The following is a 20,268-nucleotide window of genomic DNA, read 5'->3' on the forward strand; positions in this document are numbered from 1 at the left end:
TTCTGTCTGATTTCGCAGACTTTCACTTGGAGGATGGATGAATGTACAAAGAAGTCCTCTGACCTTTCCGGAATGTTCACATTCTTGATTTCTTAAACTATTTCTGCAGTGGTCAAAAGGCTGATAAATGGGTTTCAACATGTTTTCAAAATGTTTCCCATTTTTGATGGCCCTGTTCATCCAGCAGTGGTAACAAATATTGTTGTTTTCGCTTTTTTGACATGGCCACACCCTGCAGCAGACAGCAGAGACAGAATAAATACAGACTACCGTCTCTGTCCTGAAGGAATTTTTTGTTTTGTTTTGTTTTGTTTTGAAATAGGGTCTCACTCTGTTGCCCACGTTGAAGTGCAGTGTTGCGATCCCGGCTCACTGTAGCCTCAACCTCTGGGCTTAGCCTCCTGAGTAGCTGGGACTACAAGTGTGCACCACTGCACCCGGCTAATATATATATATATATATATACATTTTGAGACAGGGTCTGGCTCTGTCACCAAGGGTGGAGTGCAGTGGTGTGATCTCGACTCACTGCAACCTCTGCCTTCCAGGCTCAAGTGATCCTCCTACCTCAGCCTCCCCAGTAGCTGGGACTACAGGCTTGTGTCACCATGGCCAGCTAATTATATTTTGTACTTTTTGTAGAGATAGGGTTTTGCCGTGTTGCCCAGGCTGATCTTGAACTCCTGAGCTCAAAGGATCCACCTGTTTTGTCCTCCCAAAGTACTGGGATTACCGGTGTGATTTATTTTTTATTTATTTATTTTTTTTAGAGACATGGTTCACTATGTTGCCCAGGCTGGTCCTGAACTCCTGGGCTCAAGCCATCCTCCTGCCTTGGCCTCTGAAAGTGCTGGGATTACAGGCATGAGCCACCGTGTCCAGCCCTGAAGCAGTTTTAAGTCTGCAAAGCCAATTCACATGAAATAGCAAATACTATGAGAAAATCTACAGAGTCAGATGTCAAAATTACAATTTTTTTTTTTTTTTTTTTTTTTTTGAGACGGAGTCTCGCTCCTGTCACCCATGCTGGAGTGCAGTGGCGTGATCTCGGCTCACTGCAACCTCTGCCTCCTGGGTTCAAGTGATTTTCCTGCCTCAGCTTCCTGAGTAGCTGGGGTTACAGGCGCCTGCCACCACGCCTGGCTAATTTTTGTAGTTTTAGTAGAGACAGGGTTTCACCATGTTGGCCAGGCTGATCTCGAACTCCTGACCTCAAGTGATCTGCCTGCCTCGGCCTCCCAAAGTGCTAGGATTATAGGCATGAGCCACTGTGCCCGGCCCCTAAAGCAGTTTTAAGGCTGCAAAGCCAATTCACATGAAACAGCAAATACTATGAGAAAGTCTACAGAGTCAGATGTCAAAATTACAATTAAATAATTATTTGCTTAATGGCTGTATTCCTTCTAGGCCATCCGTTCCATAAGCCTGGGGACTGGGCCGGGTGTGGTGGCTTACGCCTACAATCCCAGCACTTTGGGAGGCTGAGGCGGGCGGATCATGAGGTCAGGAGATCGAGACCATCCTGGCTAACATGGTGAAACCCCGTCTCTACTAAAAATACAAAAAATTATCTGGGCATGGTGGCGGGCGCCTGTAGTCCTAGCTACTCGGGAGGCTGAGGCAGGAGAATGGCTAGAATCCGGGAGGCAGAGCTTGCAGTGAGCCAAGACAGCGCCACTACACTCCAGCCTGGGTGACAGAGCGAGACTCTGTGTCAAAAAACAAAAACAAAAACAATACCTGGGGACTGAATTTATCTTTTCCATCATTTTCCCAGCACCTAGGACAGTGTCTGGAATACAGAAGGTGCCTAAATATTTATCATCTGGCCAAATGATTGCAATGATTTAATAATTGGGGTTAATACTTGTTATTCTGCAGCGATGCCTGCTGCATGAATTATTTTCCTCACAAACTCACTTATAAAACTTTCAACATCTGAGCAAACCACTCATAAACTATGCATAAAGTGAGTGCCTATCTTAGTAACTAAAAGACTTAAAGTTCCTATATGTAGAGATAATATGTATGTAAGCAGATTAGATCATTGCTATCTTGGTGGGATTTGAGAGATGCTGGAAAGCACTTCTTTTTGAAAATATCTAATTTTTCCATTAGATATTAATTCCTTCGAGTTGTGAAGATTTTGAAGTCTTCCAATTTCCCCATTAAAGCACAGAAATGACACCCAAAGCCTTTATCCCCCCAACGTTTTTGCAGAATTTGTTGAAATGCAAGCCCAGGCTAAACCATGGGGATAATACAATATCCTCCTTATATAACTGGGCTGTGCTTTAGTCTGATGACAATTAGATTAGATGGAGATCAGAGAAGCCACTTTCAGAATAAAACTCGGAGAAAAGCACCTGTGGATCACATTCTAAGACACCTAAAGAATTAAGAATTGACATGAAAAAGCATTTATAATTGATAGTATCTTTGAGTTCAAAGCTCTGCATATCTCATTATCAAGTTCAAACTAATGCTGTCGTTTTTTCTCAGTAACTACGCTCTTATCTCCAAGATAACAAAGCTGACGGGAACAAGATCAGGAAGCCGCGTCTGGGGGTTGGGAGTTGAACCCTAAATCTCCTGACTCCCAGACCCCTTTTCTGGTGCCTCTTTGTCGCTCAAGCCGTCAAACACCTTTGCACGCAGCAGTGTCCCTTGGCTGGGTGTGGTGGCTTACGCCTGTAATCCCAGCACTTCGGGAGGCCAAGGTGGGGGGAATCACTTGAGTCCAGAAGTTTGAGACAAGCATGGGCGAACATGGCAAGATCTCGTCTCTAAAAAAGAATACAAAAATCAGCCAATGAGTGGTGGCATGTACCTATGGTCCCAGCTATTTGGGAGGCTGAAGTGTGATCCAGACTGGGCAATAGAGCGAGACCCTGTCTCAAAAAAAAAGTGTCCCTCGTGGGTTTGGTTGCATGAGAATGCTTCGTGTTTAATTCTTGAGGTTATTAGGAAATTGAACTTTGAAATCATCCCGCAACCTTGAACCAAAAGGTGAAAGTTGTCCACTTTTATAGATGACAACAGAAGGATCCTTTGGTTCAATGGACAGCTTGTAAATATAAAAGTTGCTGGAAAATTATATTAGAGATGAGCTATCTCCTCCATTACAATGTTTGCTTTTCTTTAATGCAATTGAGTTCCAGCAGAAAGGCTTGGGAGGGGCCACAAGCAATGCTTCAGGAGTTACTGGAAGCGAGATACGGGAGTAAGAGAGGAGACCCACCGATGTGGAGCAGGGGCCAGGGGAGGCCTTCTGCCCAGGAGGCCTGTGCTGAGGACCCTGGCTGTGCCCAAGGGAAACTGAATTCAGAGCTCCTTCTGCATCATAAATCCAGGACAGCTGGCAGCTCTCCAAGGGAGACTGGAGCTAAACTCCAAGGGCATCAGCCGCCAGATTGGCCAACCCCTACAATGCCCTTTGCGAGCTGAGCCCCAGGTGTGTTGAATTGGGATTCCGTTCCAACCTCATGACCACATTCATTTACAAGCCCTGCATTTTGTTAATTTAAAAATGCACTCGCCAAGAGGGAAGGAGGAGAGGCTCCATTAAATATAAGACAGCTGAAAGGCTGGAATTATTCTGACATGCATGTCTTAGGAAGGAGAAAGCCTGACCTTGTTCTTTTTTTTTTTTTTGAGACAGGGTCTCACTCTGTCACCCAGACTGGAGTGCAGTGGTGCAATAACTCACTGCAGCCTCTACCTACTGGGCTCAAGTGACGTGACCTCCCACCTCAGCCTCCCCAGTAGCTGGAACTACAGGTGCATGCCACCATGCCTGGGTAATTTAAAAAATTTTTTGTAGAGATGGGGTCTTGCTATGTTACTGGGGCTGGTCTCCAACTTTTGTTCTCCAGCAATCCTCCCACCTCGGCCTCTCAAAGTATTGGAATACAGGTGTGAGCCACCGAGCCTGGCCAGGCCTGACTTCTGAATGTGTTCGTTTCTTCATCTTTTACCCCGAGTGCACGTGCAAGTTGCACCCCTGGCCACTGGGTTTTGCAGAGTGTCGCGTTCCAGTGTCTGGGGCCCCACGCCCGTCCGCAGGCTACTGGAATGCTGAGGGCGAGGAGGCTTCGCTCCACGCACACCAGATCAGCCTGCACCCCAGGGGCTGGGTCTACAGCCTCCCCCAGCGCAGACGCCGCCGGGCCCGGCCGGCTCCCGAGGGCGGGGCTGCGCGGCCTCACGCCCCGCCCACCGCGGGCAGGGGCGGGGCATGGGTCAGGTGACTGCACGCCGAACACCGAGGCCCCGCCCGGCGGGAGGAGGCCCGGCCGCGACCCGGGCCGCGCGCTGAGGAGCCGCCCGGTCGCCTGCGCGCTCCCTCCGGCGGCGTCCCCAGCCCGCGGCCCCTCTGCTGCCGGCCCCCGGCTCGCCGGCTGCGGGAGTGGCCTCAAGATGGATGAAGACGGCGGCGGCGAGGGTGGTGGCGGTGAGTGTCGGAGGTGTGGTGGGCTCGCCGGCGGCCTGGGGTCCGGGTCCGGGGGCCGGGGGTCGCGGGCGCGGCGCCGGGCCCGGGTTCACCGGAGGAGATGGGGTCGGGGGCAGCGGCAGCGGCGTCCGCTGGAGGCCTGAGGCGCGCCGGGCCAGGGCCGAGGCGGGGTCTCCGGGGGCCCGAGGGAGGGGCGGGCCGGGGTCGCCGTCCAGCTCTGGCGAGGGTCTCGGTACCAGGCCGGGGCTGCCGCGGGCCGGGGTCGCTCCGGAGTCTCGGGCCGGGGTTTGGGTGTCGCTCCTCTGGGGCGGGGGACCTTGCGGGGCGACCTTCCCCGCATCTTGTTGCCAAGGGCGTCCACGCCCTCCGGAGCCCGGCGTTTCGGACGCCCCCTTTCAGCTCAGGTGGGCGGAAGCGGCTGAGCCGGTGGGAAACCGGGAGGGGAAAGTTTTGCACTGGAGGCTCCTCGAGGGTACAGGACAGGAGGGCAGGGGGAACGGTTGGAAAGCGTGACAGTCTGCTTGGCTTTGGGTCAGAAACGGTCGCTGGATTTGCTCGAACGGGGAGGGGGCCAGCTGGAGTCCAGCTCAGGGTAGACGTTTTAGGAAACGGCAGACGCGACAGAGTGAGCAAAAAACTCCGTGGAGCCGAGGGTGGGGGTCACGAGCTGCACCCAGCACCGAGGCGAGACCGGAGAGCCAGGTGTGCCCGGAGCCAGGTGTGCTCCTGAGTGGGTCGGGTCGGTGCCCGGTGTGGCCCAGGTGGTCTGTGTCTGACATTCGGTTTCCTCTTGCTGGAGGAATCGTGTTTGTTGGAAATTATTTCGTGGAATACAGATGACTGCTGGGTCATGCTGGGAATTAGATTTTAAAAACAGAAGAACGTGCCTCTGTATGGAGTGGGTGTTCGCTTTGGAAAGCAAAGAGTTAATGCCCGTGTATTTACAGTAACAGCCGAAGTTGAGGTTCTCTAGACTTTTTTCTTTTCTGAAGATCTCCTTTGAGCTGACAGAGAAATCATCAGAATCATCAGAACCCCATGTAATAAGGGAGCAGTTTAGAGAAATCTTAATTACAGGCTGCCGGAGCAGCTGCCTGTAAGAATCAGCAGTATTGAATGCTTCAGGATGAAGTGGTTCATCATCAAGGTGCCTTCTAGAATTCAAGTGCTGCTCAGGGGGAGATTTTTTTTTGCTGAAAGACGCGATGCAGCCAGGATGGTGGGAAGTTGGCACCCGTGATGGCATTTGGCGAGTTCAGTTCTTATAGTTGAAGCTAGGGGTAGCACTGTGGCACCGAGTGGGTGTGTTGATGAAAAGGGAGCGCTGTGGAACGAAGGCGCCCAGTTGCGAACCCTCCTACAGTCAGGCTGTCCGTCTGGAGCCATGAGATCCTAAGGAATGGATTCCCGGTGGATGTCGTGTTTCCTGCCTGTCACAATTTGGGCACAGCAGTTTTCCCTTGTTCGAAAAGAAAGACAACTGTAATATGCAGACGTTGGACATTAGCGTCAAGGCACCTAGATGGCTTGCCAGTTTTGTTTGTAAGGTGCTTTGGGCTCTGTGAGTAAAGAAATGTAGACTTGAAGATAAAAGCAGGAATAAAGAGGAAAAAAGGAGGCTTTAATGTGCTCCAGCAATTTGCAGGTCTTGAGTACTATTAACAGAGGATGATGTTAAGTATCAAAAGTCTTAAAACTGTCCTTGGGTTGTTAATATCTCTTCTGGGAATATATCACAGGGAAGCAACCTTGAAATAAACCCCTCACGTAAAAAGATGTGTATTATGCTGTTTAAAATAGCAAAAAGTTGGAAACATCAACGCCAACAGTAGGGGCATGGTGAGGTAAATTATGGGAAGTTTACTGAAGTATTTTACAACCATTAAAATAAGCAGTTTTATACATCATGGTTTAAACAACATAAACATTGGTGACATGGATTATTTTATTTTCTTTTTATATTTTCCAAGTTTCTGGAATAAGTGTGTATTTCAGATTTGAAAAAAACCATCAAAGACGTGAATGTTTTAAGTGTATCATTTAATTCATCTCACTGGAACATTCAACAGTGAAGATTTATTTATTGATTGCCCATCAAAATGCCAGCCGGCATGCTAGGTGCTGGAAAATAACTTTTAACCTTTATTGATTTAGTTTATAACTAGCTTTCTCCCTTGCTTTGTGACAGACACTTAAAAATATTTTTGGCAATATTAGGATATTTATTTTTGAAACAGGTGAAAAGCAAAGTTTTGAAATATGAGTGATATTGTAATTGTATAAACTTTATGTGCTTATATTTAACTCTCGACTGTTGTAAGTTTTGAAGTTAACATACCTCTTTACAGTTAATACCATTTAGATTTTTAAATGCTTTAAAATTCATGTTTAAAAAATAACGTTGAGTTCTTTTAAAGAGAACCGTTTCAGTTGCCAGCAGATTATAAAGCATAACATTTTTTGGTATATTTTTAGAGTGTAGTACATAATGTTGAACTGTATCTGGGGGAGTCAGTTAAAGCTTGTTTAAAAGATAGGGTAAATAATCTATTACAACAGTAGTTATGGTAGAGGCCAAAGATAACTGAAAAGGTCTTTTTTTTGTTAATGGTCAGGTTAAAAGACTTGAAAAATTGATTCCTACTTGCTATTTTTATAAGTTAATTTAGCTTTTTGTCCACTGTATTGTTCTTTCAATGCAAGATAAGGAGAGAGAGGATGGTGGCATGAATGGCTGGAAGGCAGTTACAAGAGGAGCGAGTGGGGGGCACAAGATTACAAGAACACATTGTTCCTTGCAGTGTGTGCAGAGTGTAGTTAAGGCATTTTTAATTCCTATGGGACTTTGTTGCCTTTCAGTTTTTCGAGAACAGTTCTTGAGCTAAGTCTCTACTTGGAGGGTGGCTGGCTAGTTTGGCTCATTGGGATTGTCTTCGTGTCCTGTTTGGGCATCTGTCTGATTGATGGTCCTGAATGGACCATTGCTGGCAGATGAGGTGAATTAACTATAATTGGCATTCTTCTCTCTGCCGCCCTTCACTCCCTGATCGATGTAGGTGTCTGTGCTTCAGGTGAAGAGATGCTGAGCCTTGTTCATAACAAAATACATGCAAATTAAGACTAGATTGAGCTCCCACCTTTCACCTTCAGACAGGTGATAACTCCCAAGCGTGAAAAGTCTGTTTCAAGTTTGAAACATTTGAACGGCAAGGCCGTTTCAAACATTTACGGGTGAGAGTGTAAAGTAGTCACAGGCAGGGCCAGCCCATGTCCTGTTGGCTCAGATCCGTTTCTTGCCCTTTCCCTGCAGGGACTCACCCCTGCAGGCAACATTTCCCAGGCCCTTGGTCAGCTGACTTCTGGCTGGGATTGGCCACTGGGAGCCACTGGCAGGAGGAATGGGAGGAGGAAGGACAAAAACAGGTTATTTCCCCTAGGTCTGCCTCAGAGAGTGTCTCTGGCACGTGCCTTGTCTCCTTTTGGCTCCAGCTCCTGCCCCTTGGTCCTAGCGTTTGAGCCTTGGAAATACCTCCTCCATTTTACCCTCTATTTGAGAAGTGGTAACAGCAGCTTGCTCTTGCTAATCTTTGGATTATCATTTCCTGTTTGGCTTTTCAGTTTTTCCATTACGCCTGTCACTAATTCCTTATATTAAATTCCCTCTATATCAGATTCTTAAAGGGATGGTTTCTCTGGATGTCTCTGTTTCTCTGGGTGGACCCTGATAGATACAGGTGCTTTAGGCAATAACTTTAAAAATTACAGGTGTGTAAATCCTTTGACCCAGCAATCCAGTTCTAGGAATTTAACCTGCAGATATATTTGTACATGTGTGAGATAACATAGGTACAAGATTATTTATTGCCTTGAGTGTCCATCAGCAAGCAAGAGACTTATCAGATAAATCCATACCCAGATGGTTAATAAGGTTGTAAAGTTGTAGAAAGGAACGAGGAAGTTCTTTTCTTAGTCGACATGGAGAGATCTCCAAAATATCTTAAGTTACAAGAGCCGGCCGGGCGCGGTGGCTCACACCTACAATCCTAGCACTTTGGGAGGCCGAGGCGGGTGGATCATTTGAGGTCAGGAATTCGAGACCAGCCTGGGCAGCATGGTGAAACTCTGTCTCTACTAAAAAAATACAAAAATTAGCTGGGCGTGGTGGTGCGTGCCTGTAATCTCAGCTACTCAGGAGGCTGAGGCAGGAGAATCGCTTGAGCCTGGGAGGTGGAGGTTGCGGTGAGCCGAGATTGCGCCACTGCATTCCAGTCTGGGCAACAGAGTGAGACCCTGTCTCAAAAAAACAAAACAAAATTACAAGAGCAAAGTGTAGCAAAATGTGCATTGCGTGCTCCCATTCTTGTGTTTTGAAAAAGGAAGTGATGGCTGATGCATGCCGATTTCCTGGAAGGTGAAACAAGGAACCAATAACAATGGTTACCTGTTTGGGGAGGATGATGGGAACTGAGTGGATGGGGGAATATAGGGGGGAAGGAAACTTTTCACTATGCGCCTTTTTATTTTTTGAAATTCAAAAAAGTTTGGATAATCTATCTTCAGTTTTTCTAAAATTGGAAAGCAGTTTCATAGAAACATAATACGCTGGTAAGAAAATACCCATTTTACACCTTTTTTGAGGGAATTTTTATAGATTAAAAAATACGGCCGGGAACAATGGCTCACACCTGTAATCCCAGTATTTTGGGAGGCCAAGGCGGGTAGATCATGAGATCAGGAGTTCGAGACCAGCCTGGCCAATATGGTGAAACCCCGTCTCTACTAAAAATACAAAAATTAGCCGGGCATAGTGGTGCGCACCTGTAGTCCCAGCTGCTCAGGAGGCTGAGGCAGGAGAATTGCTTGAACCCGGGAGGCAGAGGTTGCAGTGAGCTGAGATAGCACCACTGCCTGGTGACAGAGTGAGAGTTGGTCTCAAAACAAACAAAATATTCTGGGAAGACAGCAACAAAAAGATAATGTGATATTCAGTGTAAGGTTATGAAATGTTATCTATTTTTCAGTCTGAAGTAAGTTAACTAATGTACTTTGGAGAGTTTAAAAAGTGGATGCTTTTAGATTATGCTTAGAGTATATTCTTTTGTAGTCATTTACTCAAATATTGATGGTGTCTCTACCAAATACCAGTTTCTATGCATGGCACAAGAGCTGTTAGTGTCTGTGTTATGCCGTTTTTGCATTGCTATAAAGAAATACCTGAGCCTGGGTTATATATAAAGAAAAGAGGTTTCATGGACTCATGGTTGTGCAGGCTGTAGCTGTACAGGCACGGTGCCAGCGTCTGCTTGGCTCCTGGGGAGGCCTCAGGGAGCTCTTTACTCATAGTGGAAGGTGAAGCAGGATCAGGCACATCACATGGCCGGAGCAGGAGCAAGAGGGAAGAGATGCCACACCGTTAAACGACCAGATCTCAGGAGTACTCACTCACTGTTGCAAGGGCAGCACTGAGCCATGAGGGATCTGCCTCCATAATCCTGTTGCCTCCCCTCCAAGTCCTACCTCCAGCATTGGGGATTACAGTTCAACATGAGATTTGGGCGGGGCATATATCCAAGCTGTATCATTGCCTAATAGTGGTGAATACAGCAAATAAATTTCCCATGTTCATGGAGCTCATGTTTAGATGGAGAGACAGACAAAAGAGGTAAACAGCTATATATAAAATAACCACATATTATGCTAGATGTTTTAAAGGAAATAAACAAGAGATTGAGGAAGAGAAAGTGTGGGATGGGAGAGGTGTAGGGAAAGACCGTGGCCAGGGAAGGCCTCTGAGGAAATGCCCTTCGAGGTGCAATCTATAGGGATAGTGGACCAGACAGAAGGAAAGGCATGGAGCTGGCAAGAGCTGAGTATTCTAGAGAATTAAAAGCAGCTTTGTGTGGCTTGAACAGACAGTGAAGCGGGAGAGATAGACTGGGGCCATGTCAGTCTTTCAGTAGCTAAGGAATGCAGATTTTATTCTAGGTACATGAAGCTGCTGAAAGATTTTTAAATGGGGAAATCTCATTTGTTTTACATTTCAATAATTTTAGCTAATATTTACTTGATGCTTTATGTCCTGCATACTTTCTACGTCTTAATTTAACTCTTCATAATATTACTATTTTCAGATTGGAAAATGGAGGCATAGGGAAGCTAAGTAATTTGTCTCAAATTTCACAGCTAGCAAGTGGTGGAGCTGTGATTCGAACCCAGGCCTTCTGTTTCAGAATCCTGATTCTCAACTACTGCCCCCTGCTATTTAAAGAAGCATATTCTTGACTCCTGAGTGGAGAGTGGGTTGGAGGAGAAGGGAGGACTTGGGAGAAGGGAGTTGTTGCAGTGGTTCAGGTGAGAGTTATGGGGCTTGGTGGGTTAGGGTGGTAGTGGGAAATATGGAGGGAAGGATATATATAAAACATATCTGTATAAAACATACAGAGAACTACAAAGAATAATGAAACCAGCACTCTTGTTCCCACTACTCAGAATTGACATAATAGTTGTCAATGTTCTGTTGCATTTTTAAGGTCTATTTTTTAAAAAATAAAGCATTACTGGTAAGTCTCTCCATCTCAGTATATTGTGGTGTTCTTCTTCCAGTTGCTCAGGCCAAAATTTTGGTGCCATCTTTTACTTCTTTTGCCTTAAGCCTTCTCACAGTTCTCCCATTTGTCATCCTTGTTCACACTGCAGCCAGGGCGATTCCCTTTGACACGTAGGTCGTGTCACTCCTCTCTTAAAGTTTGTTCTTTCCTCAGTTTATTGAGAATCCTATTCTCAGACCACCTTACATGGCCATGGCCCACACGCTGTAGTTCAGGGGGCTGCAAGTTCTTCTTTTTTTTTTTTTTTGAAATGGAGTCTTGCTCTGTCACCTAGGCTGGAGTGCAGTGGTGCGATCTCGGCTCACTGCAACCTCTGCCTCCTGGGTTCAAGTGATTCTCCTGCCTCAGCCTCCTGAGTAGCTGGGACTACAGGCACATGCCACCATGCCCGGCTAATTTTTTGTAATTTTTTTTTTTTTTTTTTTTTAGTAGAGACGGTGTTTCACCATATTGGCCAGGCTGGTCTTGAACTCCTGACCTCGTGATCTGCGTGCCTTGGCCTCCCAAAGTGTTGAGATTACAGGCATGAGCCACCACACCCAGCCAAGCTTTTTTTTTTTTTTTTTTTAATAAAAGGACCAGATAGTAAACCTTGTAGGCTTTGTGGGCCACATATGATCTCTGTCACAAGTCTTTTTTTTTTTTTCATAACCTTTTCAATATGTAAAAAACATTCTGACCTTTGGGACTGCCCTTGACTACTACTCTAGTCCCCTGCTATCTGTTTGACATTTTTCATCACTCCTCTCCCGTTTCCTCCCTGACTCTGGTCTGTCTCATTGGTCTCCTTGCCAAGCACACTCCTGTCTCAGTGCCTTTGCACCTGCTGCCCCTGTGGTGGTTTCCTCTTAGATACCTGCATGTGGTGTACCCTTGCTTTGTTCAAGTTTCTGCTCAAATGTTTCCTTACCACAGAAATCTTCCTTGACCAACCTGTCTAAAATCACATTCATTGTTACTCCCAGCTCCGTTTTTCTCCCTTAGCACGTGTCACCCCTTACCTATTATATATGTTTCTTTTCTCTTACAATATGAGTTCTATGAAAGTAATATTTTCTGCTTTTATCCAGTTATATCTCCAAGATCTAGAACAGTGCTTGGTACATAGTAGCCTTTCAGTAAATATTTGTTAATAAATACTGAATAAAGTTGAAGTCACTTTTGTCTAGCAATCCCTGGTCCTTTTGCTCTTTGCTTTCGTGTTTCCTAGAGGCAGCCATTATGAATTTGATATGGGGCCCTCTGGTGTATGGTGTTTTTGTTTGTTTTTTTGAGATGGAGTCTCACTCTGTCACCCAGGCTGGAGTGCAGTGGTGTGATCTCAGCTCACTGCAATCTCCATCTCCTGGGTTCAAGCGATTCTTCTGGCTCAGCCTTCTGAGTAGCTGGGATTACAGGCGGGTGCCACCACACCCAGCTAATTTTTGTATTTTTAGTAGAGACAGTGTCTCACTGTGTTGGCCAGGCTGGTCTCGAACTCCTGACCGCAAATGATCCACCTGCATTGGCCTCCCAAAGTGCTTGGATTACAGGCATAAGCCACTGTGCCCGGCCTGGTATATGTTTCATACTTCAACAGATGTGCATGTGCCTCTGTAAGCAATGTACAGGTCTCTCTTTTGTTTTTTTTTTTCTTTTGAGATGGAGTTTTGCTCTTGTTGCCCAGGCTGGAGTGCAATGGTGTGATCTTGGCTCACTGCAACCTCCGCTTCCTGGGTTCAAGCGATTCTCCTGCCTCGGCCTCCTGAGTAGCTGGGATTACAGGTGCCCGCCACCATGCCCAGCTAATTTTTTGCATTTTTAGTAGAGATGGGGTTTGACCATGTTGGCCAGGCTGGTCTTGAACTTCTGACCTCAGATGATCCGCCCGCCTCGGCCTCCCAAAGTGCTGGGATTACAGGTGTGAGCAACCGCACCTGGCCCTAATTGGTTTTAAAAAGATTATAAAACCAAGATCACACTGTATGTAATCTTCTGCAGCTTGCATTAGAGATTATCCTTGTGATTATATATAGACCTTGTTTATTTTAACTGCGATCACATTTTGTCTATCTTGTCCTGTGTTGAACATTTTTTTTTTTTCTGAAGACAGTGTCCTCACTCTGTTTCCCAGGCTGGAGTGTAGTGGTGCGATCTTGGCTCATTGCAACCTCTACCTCCCCGGTTCAAGCGATTCTTCTGCCTTAGCCACTTCAGTGGCTGGGATTACAGGCTTGCAACACCATGCCCTGGTAAATTTTTTTGTATTTTTAGTAGAGACAGGTTTTTGCTATGTTGGCCAGGCAGGTCTCGAACTCCTGACCTCAAGTGATCCGCCTGCCTCGGCCTTCCAAAGTTCTGGGATTACAGGTGTGAGCCACCAGGCCTAGCCCTGTGTTCAACTTCTTAATGTCAGTGTTACACTGGTGGTGTTACAAATGGTACTGAGGTGAGCTCCTTAGTCTTCTCTCCCCTCACAAATGTGAGTTTGTCTAGAGTATATTTCTAGAATTGCAGTTGTGAGTTATAGGCATGCTTCAGTTTTAATAGATAACAGATTGCTTTCTCTTTTTTTTTTTTTTTTTTGAGACAGAGTCTCGCTCTGTCGCCCAGGCTGGAGTGCAGTGGCGCAATCTCGGCTCACTGCAAGCTCCGCCTCCCGGGTTCACGCCATTCTCCTGCCTCAGCCTCTCCGAGTAGCTGGGACTACAGGCGCCTGCCACCCACCACGCCCGGCTAATTTTTTTGTATTTTTAGTAGAGACGGGGTTTCACCGTGGTCTCGATCTCCTGACCTCGTGATCCGCCCGCCTCGGCCTCCCAAAGTGCTGGGATTACAAGCGTGAGCCACCGCGCCGGGCCGATTGCTTTCTCATTAGGGGCTTTTGAGTAGTGTGATTTCCCAGCATTCTAATCAGCACACAGTGTTTGCCTTACTTTTAAATATTTGCCTATCTCATGAGTAAGAAATGATGTATTGCTTTAATTTGTGTTGCTTTATAGTGACAAAATATATATTTTAAAAATGTTATATTAGGTTCAGGGGTACATGTGAAGGTTTCTCATAAGTGAGCTCTTGTTACGGGATAGAATGTATTTTGGAGAATCAGATGGACATACTGTTAGGTTGGAGAAGGTTAGAGATAAAAGAACTGTAGGAATCAAATATGGCTAGGTTTCTCGATTGGTAGTGGTGTTGCTTAATGAACAGGGGAAAAAAACTATTGTGAGGGTTCTTTTTTTTTTTTTTTTTTTGGTCAAAAATATCTTTTCTTTGCCTCCACTTAAACACAATTTTTTTATTACAGAGTCGCGCTCTGTTGCCTAGGCTGGAGAGCAGTGACGCCATCATAGCTCACTGCAGCCTTGAACTCTTGGGCTCAAGCAGTCCTCCTGCCTCAGCCTCCTGAGTAGCTAGGACTACAGGCATGTGCCACTGTGCTAAGCTTGCCTCTGTTTTTGAAGGATAGTTTCATCAGGATTATAGTTGGAGGCTTTCAAGTTAATTTATTGCAATTTTTTTTTTTTTGTGAAGATGGGAGGTCTCACTATGTTGCTCAGGCTGGTGTTGAACTACTGGCCTCAAGTGATCCAAAGTGTTGGGATTACAGGCATCAGCCACTGAGCCTGGCCTTTCTACAGTGTTTTGAAGGGGTAATTTGATTGCCTTCTGGCTTCCATTGATTCTGTGGAGAAGTCAGCTGCATCAGTCTTGTCTGTCTTTTCCAGTTAGTGTGTTTTTTCTTCCCTTTAGGCTGCTTTTGAGATGTTCTCTTTGGGTTTGGTTTTCAGCTGTTACGTGGTGTGTCCAGATGTGGTTTTCCTCAAGTGTATCCTGCTTCGGATCAGTTGTTCTTTTTCTTCTTTTTGGCAGTGCTATGACAAAGCTTGATCTTAAATTAGATTTACAGAATTCTTGTTCATTATCTCTTCATTGATTGCTTCTGCTGCATTTCCTGTCTCATGTCCTTCCAGGACTGTAATTACCTGTGCATTAAACATGTCCTCTGTGTCGTGTCCTGTATGTCTTAGATTCTTTTCTGTGTTCTTTATCCCTTTGCCTCTCCATGGTTCACTCTATATCTTCTTCTGACTTATATTCCATTGTACTAATCCTTTCTTCAGCTGTAATTGCTGTTAAACTCATTCAGTGAGTTCTTAATTTCCATTACTGTCTTTTCCAGCTTTCTTTTTTTTTTTTTGAGTTGGAGTCTCACTGTGTCGCCCAGGCTGCAGTGCAGTGGCGCAATCTCGGCTCACTGCAAGCTCTGCCTCCCGGGTTCACGCCATTCTCCTGCCTCAGCCTCCCGAGTAGCTGGGACTACAGGCGCCTGCCACCATGCCCGGCTAATTTTTTTGTATTTTTAGTAGAGACGAGGTTTCACCATGTTAGCCAGGATGGTCTCGATCTCCTGACCTGGTGATCCGCCCGCCTCGGCCTCCCAAAGTGCTGGGATTACAGGCATGAGCCACCGCGCCTGGCCTTCCAGTTTTCTTGATTTTTTTTTTTTTTTAAAGATTCCAATTTTCTGCTGGCGTTTTTTATCTTGTCAACTGCTTTATTATACGAATCACAGTTATTTTAAAGTCTGTGTCTGATAACTCCGATATTTGGATGCCTTGTGTGTTCTGTTGTCTGTTTTATCCTTGGTTTTCAGTCATGTGATCTTGATTCTAGATATGCCTGTTGAGCTTTAAGTTCTGGACAATGTATATGAAAAATTATAGAGATGCTTCAAGACCCTGCCCCTTGTCGTCATTTGAGGATTTGGCAGGCAGTTAAAAGTAAGGGAATATCACTTTGCTCTTTTTTTTTTTTTTTTTTTTTTGAGACAGAGTCTCACTCTGTCACCTAGGCTGGAGCACAGTCAGGCTCAAATGATCCTATGATCCTCCTACCTCAGCCTCCCAAGTAGCTGGGACTATAGGCACATGCCACCATGCCCAGCTAATTATTTTTTATTTTTGTAGAACCAAGGTCTCACTATGTTTCTCAGACTGGTCTTGAACTCCTGGCCTCAAATGATCTGCCTGCCTCAGCCTCCAGAGGTGCTGGGATTACAGGCCTGAGCCACCTCACCTGGCTGGAATATCATTTTAAAATTATGAGGCTTGGTCTATTCTGGTTTACCCTTCTTCTAGGTTACAGCCTTCAGTGGTTCCCACTGAAAGCTTGGGATGCTTCCCAGGGCCTCTTCTACTTGGCAGCCCCTGAACTCTAATTTTTGTCCCCTCAGTCCCCTAAGACTGGTGGCTATTCTGCTGACCTTCTTGGATTCTCAGTCACTTGTTTCTGCTTGGTATTTTGGCTTCCCAGCTTCTGCTGTGAATTGGCAAATCCCTCAAGGAGAAAAGTGGCCCTGGTGATTGGGCTCACTTCTCTGCACTCCCCTTTTCTCTCTGGAATCCTGGCCTCCAGAGTCCTCACTGCATGGGTAGCTCGCTGATGCCTTCAAACAGTTGTTTCTAATAATTTGTTCAGCTTTTTAAGTTGTTCTTGGCAGAAAGGTTGGTCTGCAATGAGCTAGTCAGCTTTTACTGGAAGCAGACTCAGGAATTCAATTTTGCTATTTAAAATGGACTTGTCAGTGAGATATCCTAGTGGAGATGGTAGGCAGTTGGCTGTGTCAGTCTGCTGCTCAGAAGACTAATTTGGGTAGGAGATAAACATTGGGGAGATTTTAATTCATGTGAGTGAAAGAGCTCACATAGGGAAGAGAGTTGAGAGAGGAGAAAAATCCTAGGACTGAGGACAGTGCAGCAAAGGTGACTGGGAGGGTAACCAGTGAGGCCTAGGAAGCCTTGAAGATTGTGTGGCATTGCAGAAGAGAGGAGTGATCAGCTGTATTGAATGCACTTAGAGTCGGCCTAAAATGGGGATGGAGACATGTCTACTGGACTTGGTGATGTTAAAGAAAAACAGTTTAGGGAGAGGCAGGGAGCTAGCTAGACTGGAGTGGGCTAAGGAGCTAGTGGGGGAAGGTGTGTCTTTGCTGAAGGAAAGGCATGTGCCATGGGCCTTAATTGGAAATGTGGCATGTTACGAGAATACAGGGGAAGCCTGAGTGGCTGGAGCTCAGTGAGGGAAGGGTATGTTTGTTTTGCAGCAAAATACTTCTCAAGGAAGTTTTCACAGGAGACCAATAATCATTTATATCAGGCATGTTAGAATAATAATGCTGTTTACATTCTCACACTCTTAGTATAAGTAACTTTGGGAGAGGTAGATTAGTTCTAAGAAATTATTGGCAGATCCTTTAGAAAGCGGGTTTGTCAGCCTGTAATATGGGACTATTGAAACTTTTGAAATGAAATGAAATTTAAAAAATAGGTTTTGTCAAAGTACCCTAAAAGCTGCTTAAGATATATTAAATATTGGCCAGGCGCGGTGGCTCACGCCTTGTAATCCCAGCACTTTGGGAGGCCGAGGAGGGTGGATCACCTGAGGCTGGGAGTTCCACACCAGCCTGACCACATGAAGAAACCCTGTTTCTACTAAAAATACAAAATTAGCTGGGTGTGGTGGTGCATGCCTGTAATCCCAGCTACTCAGGAGGCTGAGGCAGGAGAATCGCTTGAACCTGGGAGGCGGAGGTTGTGGTGAGCTGAGATCGTGCCATTGCTCTCCAGCCTGGGCAACAAGAGCAAAAATCCGTCTCAAAAAAAAAAAAATTATATATATATAAATAAAATATGTATGTAAAATAGTTTGAGTTTGTAGGGAAAATAGTAAAACATTTAAATGAGAGTAGAAAATACATGACTCTCCATCCTGATTTTTGAAGTTAACCAAACATAAACTTTTTATAGTTAATGTCAGGTACCCAATTAACATAGAACAGACATGAGATTCTGTAGTGCTTTATAATTTGGCTGGGGCCAATACAGCAAGCATTTATTTTGGATAAATATCTTTTCAGTATTATGTAAATATTAGAAGAGACTCACCTGAGTCAATTTCAGTTGGCCAAGAAGATTTTTTGATTTACTTTCCTAGAGTAAATTTACTCTCTTAGCTGACTTGATTTTTAGTAAGTCACCAAGAACGCTGTTCAAATAGGAGAGAATAAAAGTTCCTGCTTTATTTTTTATTTTTTTTTATTTTTTATTTATTTTGTTTTTATTATACTTTAGGGTTTTAGGGTACATGTGCACAATGTGCAGGTTTGTTACATATGTATCCATGTGCCATGTTGATTTCCTGCACCCATTAACTCGTCATTTAGCATTAGGTGTATCTCCTAATGCTGTCCCTCCCCCCTCCCCCCACCCCACAACAGTCCCCGGAGCATGATGTTCCCCTTCCTGTGTCCATGAGTTCTCATTGTTCAATTCCCACCTATGAGTGAGAACATGCGGTGTTTGGTTTTTTGTCCTTGCGATAGTTTACTGAGAATGATGTTTTCCAGTTTCATCCATGTCCCTACAAAGGACACGAACTCATCATTTTTTATGGCTGCATAGTATTCCATGGTGTATATGTGCCACATTTTCTTAATCCAGTCTATCGTTGTTGGACATTTGGGTTGGTTCCAACTCTTTGCTATTGTGAATAGTGCCGCAATAAACATACGTGTGCATGTGTCTTTATAGCAGCATGCTGCTATAAAGTTCCTGCTTTAAACTCTCAACAGGGCTATTGTTAATTACTATAGTCTTCTTTTGAAAAACTTATGTCTGTAATTAATAAAATCAGCAATTTGCTGTAAAACAAAGCATTTGGATGATGATCAGAAAGTATTTCCCAATATCTAGGTAATTAGTGATTTTTTTCCCCAAGTTTTCATCCAGATGTTTGGCAATGTGTAGACACAGCCTTACTGCAACTTTCTAATTCACTTTCATGGGAACATATAATATTCTCCGTTTATTTTGGACAGCAGAGTTTCCCTTTTCTCTGGACAGATGCATATGAAACACATGCTCTTTGAGTGGAGTTTGTGGTCCTCTGAGAATTCTCTGAAGGAGGAAATGGGTTGACCTATTTGGTTGCTATGAAGTAAAAACAATCTTGTTTTCATTTTTTAGTGAACATCTGGGTTGCATTTATTATTTCACATTCTGGAAGTTCTGTAAAACCACAATTTGATAATATGAGGGTTCATTAAAGCAGTAATTATTGAGCTATTATTATAGTTGATTCAAGAATTAGGGTGGCTGATAGACTTTAAACAATCTTTTTTCGTTTCTATAAAATGTAACTTAAATAACAGCTCTTGATTTGAAACCATAAAATGGGACGTAGGTATTTTGGGGGGCAGAAGAAGGATTGAACAACCAGTTTATTTCTCTGTTGCCTGTTGCCTTGTAGCTTGTGGTCATTGTTACAGCCATATTTGACTCTGTGTAGAAGACATTGTTGATGCCCTATTGCAAATCCACCCTTCTTTGCTTCTTTGCCCACAGAACCATGAATTGTTTACATATTTACCCATCAGGGAAGAGGACTTTATCACCACAAAGGGCTGTATCTTAAATAGTCTAAGCAGGTGGGATAATCCCTCTTTCTTTATCCATAAGTGGAGGAGAGGTGAAAGTGTCACCCAAGTCTGGCCAATGTGCAGGGCAGTTTGCAGGGAGATGTCTCCAAGAAGTTTCTTCCTTCACAAATAAACATATGAGGAGTTGCGTTTCTTTTCTTTTCTTTTCTTTTCTTTTCTTTTCTTTTCTTTTCTTTTCTTTTCTTTTCTTTTTTGAGACTGGGTCTTGCTCTGTCTCCTGTGCCAGAGTACAGTGGCATGATCATGGCTCTTTGCAGTCTCAACCTCCTTGGCTCAAGTGATCCCCCCACCTCAGCCTCTCAAGTAACTAAGCCCTCACCACCACGCTCCGCTAATTTAAAAATATTTTTTGGAAAAAAAAATTTTTTTTTATAGAAACAAGATCTTGCTACGTTGCCCAGGCTGTTCCTAAACTCCTGGCCTCAAGTGATCCTTCCAGGAGTGAGCCACTGTGCCCAGCCCTGTTGCATTTCTTATGCTAGACATTGTTGGGCCTGGATGAGTAGCCAGCTTGCATTCACAATGGCTCTTAATTAAGCCTGTCCATTTCCAAGCCCACACCCTGAGGATGACCAGCGGGATTCTAGATGGTGCTGTTGCTGAATTTCACCCACCCAGGAACCTCCCTACCTCCACACTTCCTGTCATGTGGGACAGTAAATACCCCTCTTGTTTAAATGATTGAGTAGCAGTGTACTGTAACTTGGAGCTCAAGGCATCTGGCGTGA

At 44.9% G+C, this 20,268-nt stretch overlaps 1 protein-coding gene across 3 annotated transcripts in view; it reads left to right on the forward strand.

Moving 5' to 3' along the window:
* Positions 1–4,274: 4,274 nt before the first annotated feature.
* Positions 4,275–20,268, forward strand: part of CYTH3 (cytohesin 3) — a 115,170-nt gene continuing 99,176 nt past the window's right edge. For 2 of the 3 annotated variants that reach the window (XM_055292367.2, XM_055292368.2), the window contains exon 1: positions 4,276–4,453. In XM_055292367.2, coding sequence (XP_055148342.1) covers positions 4,420–4,453 — 34 coding nt within the window. In that variant the 5' untranslated portion in view covers positions 4,276–4,419. Of the gene's footprint in view, positions 4,454–20,268 lie in introns of all 3 variants that reach the window. The other variant, XM_055292366.2, reaches the window with a different exon arrangement.

The sequence above is a fragment of the Symphalangus syndactylus genome, chromosome 9 (genome assembly GCF_028878055.3).
Source record: "Symphalangus syndactylus isolate Jambi chromosome 9, NHGRI_mSymSyn1-v2.1_pri, whole genome shotgun sequence".
NCBI classification, from domain to species: Eukaryota; Metazoa; Chordata; class Mammalia; order Primates; family Hylobatidae; genus Symphalangus; species Symphalangus syndactylus.